We start from the raw sequence: 10,000 nt of genomic DNA, 5'->3' as shown, positions 1-10,000 counted from the left end.
TGTAGAAGTCATTGTGTAATATTTCAGTTCATTCGGATAAGAATTGCGCCTTGTAAGGGCTCAAGAAGCAAAATCGGGAGATACGTTTATATGGGAGCTGTATAAAGCTATTGATCGATTCAGACCATATAAGACACGTATGTTGAAGGTCATGAGAGAAGCCGTTGTACAAAATTTCAGCCAAATCGGATGAGAATTGCGCCCTCTAGAGGTTCGAGAAGTCAAGATCCCAGATTGGTTTATATGGCAGCTATACCAGATTATGAACCGATTTACGCCATACTTAGCACAGTTATTGGAAGTCATAACAAAACACGTCGTGCAAAATTTCAGCCAAATCGGATGAGAATTGCGCCATCACTTGGCTCAAGAAGTCAAGATCCAAGATCGGTTTATATGACAGCTATACCAGATTATGAACCAATTTAAATCATACTTAGTACAGTTGTTGAAAATAATACCAAAACACTACGTGCAAAATTTTAGTTAAATCGGACGATAATTGCGCCCTCTAGAGGCTCAAGAAGTCAAGACCCAAGATCGGTTTATATGACAGCTATACCAGATTATGAACCGATTTAAACCATACTTGGCACAATTGTTAGATATCATACCAAAACACGTCGTGGAAAATTTCATTCCAATCGGATAAGAATTGCGCACTCTAGAGGCTCAAGAAGTCAAAACCCAAGATCGGTTTATATGGCAGCTATATCAAAACATGGACCGATATGGCCCATTTACAATACCAACCGACCTACACTAATAAGAAGTATTTGTGCAAAATTTCAAGCGACTAGCTTTACTCGTTCGAAAGTTAGCGTGCTTTCGACAGATATACGGACTGACGGACGGACAGACGGACGGACGGACATGGCAAGATCGACATAAAATGTCACGACGATCAAGAATATATATACTTTATGGGGTTTCAGACGAATATTTCGAGTAGTTACAAACAGAATGACGAAATTAGTATCACCTCATCCTATGGTGGAGGGTATAAAAACATTTTTCAGCGGTGGCTTTTCACTCCTAATGCTGGCAACATTAGTGAGGTACTATGCCATGTAAAATTTCTCTCCAAAGAGGTGTCGCACTGCGATACGCCATTCGGACTCAGCTATAAAAAGGAGGCCGCTTATCATTGAACTTAAATTTGAATCGGACTGCACTCACTGATATGTGAGAAGTTTGCCCCTGTTCCTTAGTGGAATGTTCATGGGCAAAATTTGCAATTCACTGTGTCAAACTTCAGTGAAATCGGATTGGATTATAAATGCAAGTTTTATGGGGCAAAGATTTTAAATCGAGATATCGGTCTATATGGCAGCTATATCCAAATCTGCACCGATTTGAGTCAAGTTTCAGAAAAATTTTGAAAAGCCTAAAACAACTTACTGTCCCATATTTTGTCGACATCGGACCATAAGAGCGCCTTTTAAGGGCCAAAAACCTTAAATCGAGAGATCGGTCTATATGGCAGCTATATCCAAATCTGGAAGGATCTGTGCCATATTGCAGAAAAATATGTCGAGGGGTTTAATATAACTCACTGTCGCCAATTTCGGCGACATCGGACAATAAATGTGGCTTTCATGGTCCTAAGACCCTAAATCTGAGGAACGGTCTATATGGCAGCTATATCCAAATCTGGACCGATCTGAGCCAAATTGACGAATAATGCCGATGGGCTTAACTTAACTCACTGTCCCAAATTTCAGCAGAATCGGATAATAAATGTGGCTTTTATGAGCCTAAGACCCTAAATCGTAGGATCGGTATATGTGGCAGCTATATCAAAATCTGGACCGATCTGAGCCAAATTGACGAAGGATGTCGAAGGGCCTAACACAACTCGCTGTACCAAATTTCAGCAAAATCGGATAATAAATGTGGCTTTTAAGGGCCTGAGGCCCTAAATCGGCCGATCGGTCTATATGGGGGCTATATCAAGATATAGTCCGATATTGCCCACCTTCGAACTTAACCTGCTTAGGGACAAAAAAAGAGTTTTGTGCCAAGTTTCAGCTCAATATCTCTATTTTTAAAGACTGTAGCGTGATTTCAAAAGACAGACGGACGGATATGGCTAGATCGTCTTAGATTTTTACGCTGATCAAGAATATATTGGGTTGCCCAAAAAGTAAGTGCGGATTTTTTAAAAGAAAGTAAATGGATTTTTAATAAAACTTAGAATGAATTTTAATCAAATATACTTTTTTACACTTTTTTTCTAAAGCAAGCTAAAAGTAACAGCTGATAACTGACAGAAGAAAGAATGCAATTACAGAGTCACAAGCTGTGAAAAAATTTGTCAACGCCGACTATGTGAAAAATCCGCAATTACTTTTTGGGCAACCAAATATATACTTTATAGGGTCGGAAATGGATACTTCGATGTGTTGCAAACGGAACGACAAACGGAATGAACATACCCCCAGCCGTCGGTAGAGGGTATAAAAATTCCATTTTCAAAAATTTTTTTTGGGATCTAGCGAACCTCACCGGGCTGCCTAGTTTACCATAAACATTGACTGTACTTCTCATCACATCGTATAAAATGTTCTCTAAAATAATTTTTCTTTAATGAGTTTGTACAAAATTTGATCCGTACCAATTTGCTCGCAACATTCTGTGTCTGCTTTGAAAACATTTATTTTGTGCAAATGAACTTGTTCGCAATTTCTGTTACAATTCATGCCAATGTTAAGCAATTGTAACAGAAGTTGAGAGCAAATAAATTTAATGCCAGCAACATACAGATAAATAAATAAACAAATAGAAGCCAGAAAAAAACTAGAAAAAAATGAACAGAACACAATTTACATATTACTCATGAATTGCAACTTTATTGGGCACTTACATTTTTATTATGGGGCAATTAAAAGCGTAATTTATTTTTTTGTGTCCAATTGAATTGATTTACGGAGCAGATAAATCTAATTCTCATAGAAGATTCATTGAGGGGCCAACAAAGATATGAAGCAAAATTTTGTGAATTATGGAGAAAAATTTAAAAAAAAAAATTAAATTAGTATTGGGTTGCCCAAAAAGTAATTGCGGGTTTTTTAAAAGAAAGTAAATGCATTTTTAATAAAACTTAGAATGAACTTTAATCAAATATTTTTATACCCACCACCGAAGGATGGGGGTATATTCATTTTGTCATTCCGTTTGCAACACATCGAAATATCCATTTCCGACCCTATAAAGTATATATATTCTTGATCAGCGTAAAAATCTAAGACGATCTAGACATGTCCGTCCGTCTGTCCGTCTGTCTGTTGAAATCACGCTACAGCCTTTAAAAATAGAGATATTGAGCTGAAACTTTGCACAGATTCTTTTTTTGTCCATAAGCAGGTTAAGTTCGAAGATGGGCTATATCGGACTATATCTTGATATAGCCCCCATATAGACCGATCGGCCGATTTAGGGTCTTAGGCCCATAAAAGCCACATTTATTATCCGATTTTGCTGAAATTTGGGACAGTGAGTTGTGTTAGGCCTTTCGACATCCTCCGTGAATTTGGCTCAGATCGGTTCAGATTTGGATATAGCTGCCATATAGACCGATCATCCGATTTAGGGTCTAAGTCCCATAAAAGCCACATTTATTGTCCGATTTCGCTGAAATTTGGGACAATGAGTTGTGTTAGGCCCTTCGACATCCTCCGTGAATTTGGATCAGATCGGTCCAGATTTGGATATAGCTGCCATATAGCTGCCATTCCCTGGGATAATTTCTTAAGCCTCTAGAGGGCGCAATTCTTATCCGATTGGGATGAAATTTTGCGCATAGTGTTTTGGTAGCCCTTCCAACAACTACGCTATGTATAATTTACATCGCTCCATGTTTTGATATAGCTGCCATATAAACCGATCTTGGGTCTTGACTTCTTGAGCCTCTAGAGGACGCAATTCTCGTCCGATTTAACTGAAGTTTTGCACGTAGTGTTTTGGTTACACTTCCAGCAACTGTGCTGAGTATGGTTCAAATCGGTCCATAACCTGATATAGCTGCCATATAAACCGATCTGGGGTCTTGACTTCTTGAGCCTCTAGAGGGCGCAATTATTATCCGATTTGGCTGAAATTTTGCATGAGGTGTTTTATTATGACTTTTAACAACTGCGCTAAGAATAGTTCAAATCCATCCATAACCTGATATAGCTGCCATATAAACCGATCTGGGGTCTTGACTTCTTGAGTCTCTGCAGGGAGCATTTCCTATCCGATTTGGCTGAAATATTGCATGACGTGTTTTGTTATGGCTTCCAACAACTGTATTAAGAATGGTTCAAATCGGTCCATAACCTGATGTAGCTGCCATATAAACCGATCTTGGGTCTTGACTTATTGAGCCTCTAGAGGGCGCAATTCTTATCCGATTTGACTGAAATTTTGCACGTGGTGTTTTGGTATCAATTCCAACAACACAGTTGTATGATTCAAATCGGTTTATAATCTGGTGTAGCTGTCATAGAGCAATCTTGGATCTTGACTTCTTAAGCCAATAGAGGGCGCAATCCTCATCCGATTTGACTGAAATTTAGCATAAAGACGTATCTGTGCTAAATTTCAGCTCAATGTCTCAATTTTTGAAAGCTGTAGAGTAAATACAACAGACGAACGGACAGACACACGGACATCGTTAAATCGCCAACGACTTACATCATTAGTAAGTATGTGTGCTAAATTTCAAGTAGCTAGCTCCACGCGTTCGATCGCTATCGTGATTTCGACGGACGGACGGACGTGGCTAGATCGACTACGTCGAAACGATCAAAAATATTATGTATACCTTAAGGGGTCTTAGATGAATATTTCGAGGTGTTACAAACGCAATGACTAGATAAGTATACGCCCTCAGTATTGTTATGGGTTTAAAAAGGTTATGTTTTTATAATTTTATATCCAACATTGATTTGCATGACAACTACATCAACTTAGGTTCTCTTTGGCCCAATTTAGAATCCAACCATATATACTAGATAAACTCATTTTTGTGCAATTTAAATCTTTCCCCCAAAACACTCATGTGGCCGTTTCCATAAATATATGGTCTTTAATATCCTTAAGTTTCAATAGCATGAAGTTCTTTGCGTCAAATTGGCGATATTATCACCGGATTAACTCATGCGTCAGTCGTCGACAGTCGTTGTGAGTTGAGATGGCTATGCGTGTTTCCTCATAATGCAAAACATTAAAAATAATAGCACAGCTCTTTTATGTGGAAGCACAGATTTAATATAACTGTAATTTGGGACAAACCCAGGGGAACACACACACACACATACTTTTACATGTATTGTATATCTCAACATGTACATTGAGACAAAAAAAAAACACACACATACAAGGAAAAAAAAACACAACATCACCAACATTAGCAGAACAACATTTTGTTGGCAATGATAAAAAATGATTGTTGCTATCGTTTGACTGCCCGCCCTCCCGCCATAACCAAAGACTAAGACGAGGGTTGGAAATGGCGGGCGACGACATCATCGCATTATCATTCTCAGACATTGAGACACGCCATCCACCATTGTTAGAGAAAATCTGCAAAGATTTCTGTTTTGCTTTTGGAATATGGAATATGGGCACGTACCAGCATAAGTGATCAGAACGCAGAATGTCGCTTGAATGGTAAATGTACCACAAAACTCAAAACAAAATCAAAACTGATGGTTGGTAGTTTCATGAGACCTGATTGTCATACATCGAATGTGGTATGCGTATAATTTTATTCTTTTCATACTCACCACCATGGGATGGGGGGTATATTCATTTTGTCATTCCGTTTGCAACACATCGAAATATTCGTCTAAGACCCCATAAAGTATATATATTCTTGATCGTCATGATATTTTAAGTCGATCTAGCCATGTCCGTCCGTCGGTCTGTCTGTTTGTCTGCCGAAAGCACGCTAACTTTCGAAGGAGTAAAGCTAGCCGCTTAAAATTTTGCAAAAATACTTCTTATTAGTGTAGGTCGGTTTGGGATTGTAAATGGGCCATATCGGTCCATGTTTTGATATAGCTGCCATATTAACCGATCTGGGATCTTGACTTCTTGAGCCATTAGAGGACGCAATTTGTTATGTTATGGTTTCCAACAACTGTGCCAAGTGCGGTTTAAATCTGTCCATAACCTGATATAGCTTCCATATAAACCGATCTTGGATCTTGACTTCTTGACCCACTGGAGATCGCAATTCCTATCCGATTTGGCTGAAATTTTGTACAACGGCTTCTCCCATGACCTTCAATATACAATACAAATATGGTCTTAATAGGTTTTTAGCCTGATATAGCTCCCCTAAACTGATCGCTCTATTTTACAATAGCTCTTGAGCCCCTAAAAGGCCTAATTCTTATTCGATTTGGCTGAAATTTTACACACTATGGTCTCCAACACTCAATTCAATTAGCATAGCAGTTCTTTTCTTTTATCCTTTGTTTGTCTAAAAAGAGATTCCGGCAGAGAACTCAACAAATGCGAATAATGGTGGAGGGTATATAAGATTCGGTACGGCCGAACTTAACACGTTTTACTTGTTTTTTTTTCTAAACCAACACCATGGGATGTGAAGATATGACACCTCGAAATAAAATCTGCAACCTCATGACATTTGCAGATATTCTTGACCGATCTGCCATACTATGTCAATCTAGCCATATTGTTTTGTCCGTTTGTTTTGTCCATATATCCGTCCGTCTGTCCATTCGTTAGTCCATCTATCTGTCTGCTCGTTTGTCTGTCCGTCCGTCTGTCCGTCAGTCTGTCCACCCGTCAGTCAGTCTGTCTGTCTGGCCGTCTGTCGGTCCGTCTGTCCGTTCGTTTGTCTGTCCATCTGTTCGTCTGTCTGTCCGTCCTTCTGTCCATCCGTTTGTCCGTCCGTCTGTCTGCCCGTTCGTCCGTCTGCTGTCCCTCCGTCCGTCTATCCCACTGTCCGTCTGTCCGACCGTCCGTCTGTTCGTCCGTCCGTCTGTTCGTCCGTCCGTCTGTTCGTCCGTCCGTCTGTTCGTCCGTCCGTCTGTTCGTCCGTCCGTCTGTTCGTCCGTCCGTCTGTTCGTCCATCTGTCCGTTCGTCTGCCCGTCTGCCCGTCTGCTTGTCTGTCCTTCCGCCCGCCTGTCTGAATTATATTCAGATTCGATTTAGCTTAGTAAAATTTTAAGGCGATTTAGCGATGTCCGTCGTTCTGTCTGTCTGTCCGTCCGTCCGTTCGTCAGCCCATTCGTTTGTCCATCCATCTGTCCTTGCATCTGTCTGACCGTCCGTCGTTCTGTCTGTCTGTTCGTCCGTCCGTTCGTCTGCCCATTCGTTTGTCCATCCATCTGTCTGACCGTCCGTCTGTCCGTCCGTCTATTAATCTGCCCATCTGTCAGTCCGTCCGTCCGTCTATCTGTCTGTCTGCCCATCTGTCAGTCCGTCTATCCGTTCGTCTGCCCATTCGTTTGTCCATCCATCTGTCCTTCCATCTGTTTGACCGTCTGTCTGTCCGTCCGTCTATCTGTCTGCCCATCTGTCAGTCCGTCCATCCGTCCGTCCGTCTATCTGTCTGTCTGCCCATCTATCAGTCCGTCCGTCCGTCTATCTGTCTGTCTGCCCATCTGTCAGTCCGTCCGTCTGTCCGTCCGGCTGTCCATCCGTCTGTCTAACCTTCTATCTGTCTGTCCTCCCGTCTCTCTGTCAGTTCGTCTGTCCATCTGTCTCTCCGTTCATCTATTTCTCCGTCCGCCTGTCTCTCCATACGTATTCTTGTCCTCCCATCTGCCCGTCTGTCTATCCATCCCTCTGTCTGTCTAACCTTCCATTTTTCTGTCCTCCCGTTTGACCATCTGTCCGTCTGTCTTTCCGTCCATCTATTTCTCCGTCCGTCTGTCTCTCCATCCGTATTCCTGTCCTCCCATCTGTCCGTGCGCCTGTATATCTGTCCGTCTGCCCATCTGTCAGTCTGTCCGTCCGTCCTTCCATCCATCTGTCTGTCTGTCTAACTTTACATCTGTCGGTCCTCCCGTCTGTCTGTCCTCCCGTCTGTCTGTCCCCCAGTCTGTCCATGCATCTGTCTCTCCGTCCGTCTGTCTCTCCGTCCGTCCCTCTGTCTGTCCGTCTGCCTTTCCATTTAACTCACCATCTGTCTCTCCGTCAGTCTGTCCATCTATCCTCTGTCTCTCCGTCTTTCTATCTGTCCGTCCGTCCGTCTGTCTTACCTTCCGTCAGTCTGTTCTCCCGTCTGTCTGTCAGTCCGTCTGTCTATACATCTGTGTCTCCGTCCGTATGTCTGTCCTCCCATCTCTACATCCGTCTGTCCAACCATCTGTCCTTCCATCAGTCCGTTCGTCTGTTGAAGTCACAATAGAGGTCTATCAAATAAAGATACCCCCTTGACATTTTGCATAGATACTTCCTTTTGATGTAGGTCGTTAGAGATTGCTAGTGGGCCTTGGACTGGTCCTTTGACTTTTATTTTTGCAACGCCACCAATCGTTCCAGAATTCCTGATTCCATCCTGATTCGAATTGGCCATGTCAGTCAGCCCATATATTCTTGAAAGCAAAGCTTTTGTTTTCCGTAGTCATGCAATTTTGCGCATGTCACTTTTTTGGTCTAATGCAAGCGCTACCCATTTTCAAAGAAATCGGTAAAGACTTTGATATAGCTCCCATATATGTCTTTCATCTGATAAGGGTTGCTATTACAAAAGCGGCTAACAAAAATTATTCTTCTTCCTTAATATCCTTGAAAATCCTAATTTTTTTTTCACAATTGGTAATACCTATAACTTGATCTTTGCCAAACTACACCAATATCCCACATAAAAACAGTCACATTACTTACTCATACAAATTAATTTGATCCAACACACATTGTTTTAATTCCTCCTCCTGCTGCACTAGGGCTGCTTTGCTACCAGAATCTCCTGCATAGGGACCATCAAAACCAATGCGGGACACTCTCTTGTATAAAAGTTCAATGTGAGCCGACAGAATGCACAAGGTTTTGGGTGCAAAGCTGTCATTGCTAAATGTCTGCGATATTTGAATGGCGAAACCAAAAAGCTGATAGAGCATAGCCAGAGCATAGTAGCCTGTCGAAGTTCGCCAATCAAAAGGCAGCCATCCTGGGTAGAGTAGACGTCGTTCTTTGCTGAATAGAATTGAAGCAGCTAATGCTACCCCAATGCCACTATACAGTGAAAGGTACATTCGTTGGATATTCAATATATTCAGACGTATGCGCGTACGATAATGCTCCAATTCTTCCAGATGTGTCACCCGAGCATCGAGCACTTGTATGAGAGCCTCCATTTGGGCTATTTGCTTCATTTTGCTGGCCATTAAAAAGAACTTGACTGTGGCTCCTATGCTGGTGATGGTAACATTTAGACCGTCGAACAGTTTTGATTTATTATCAAAAATTCCCATTGAAAGATGTATGGGAAATAGGATTGTGACCACAAAATTAGCTTCATTACTCCACGAGAGGTATAAACGGCTCACAGGTAGACGTTGTTGAGTGTGAACATCCCTTTTGAATAACCGCAAGCCAATAATTTTCCATACTTTCCAGTTAATATGGAAAAATTCCAAACTATTTATTTTGGCTGTAGGCAGAATAGATGAGGACATGTTTGAGGCAACTTCTCAGAGAAATTTCGTTGGTTTAATGTCTACAGATAATTTGGTTGGAAAAATTTTTAATTTTTTTTTATAATTCAAAAAAAAAAAGATTTAATATTGCCTTGGAGCTTATTTCAGACCAAACAAAATTCGAAACAGAGGCTGAACAGTCTGTTCTAGACTAAGCTAATTTCATTACAGCAGCTCTTTTATAAAGAGCCACGAAAAATTGCTTCAAAACATATGAGACAATCAGTAGATAATTGAGATTTAATTATACCCTCCATCATTCCGTTTGTAATACCTCGAAACATTCCTCTAAGATTCCATAAGGTACATATATTCTTGCTCATCATGACCGTCCGTC

General features: G+C 41.1%; 1 protein-coding gene across 1 annotated transcript in view; it reads right to left on the bottom strand.

The window, feature by feature from the left end:
* LOC106080722 (odorant receptor 59a-like) overlaps window positions 1-9,642 on the bottom strand; it is a 14,108-nt gene extending 4,466 nt beyond the window's left edge. The window contains exon 1 of the mRNA XM_013242222.2: window positions 8,852-9,642. Within this exon, the coding sequence (XP_013097676.2) occupies window positions 8,852-9,642 (791 nt within the window). The remainder of the gene's footprint in view (window positions 1-8,851) is intronic.
* Between the last annotated feature and the right edge of the window lie 358 nt (window positions 9,643-10,000).

This window comes from Stomoxys calcitrans, chromosome 5 (genome assembly GCF_963082655.1).
Source record: "Stomoxys calcitrans chromosome 5, idStoCalc2.1, whole genome shotgun sequence".
Lineage (NCBI taxonomy): Eukaryota > Metazoa > Arthropoda > Insecta > Diptera > Muscidae > Stomoxys > Stomoxys calcitrans.
This window is presented reverse-complemented; position numbering and strand designations above follow the sequence as displayed.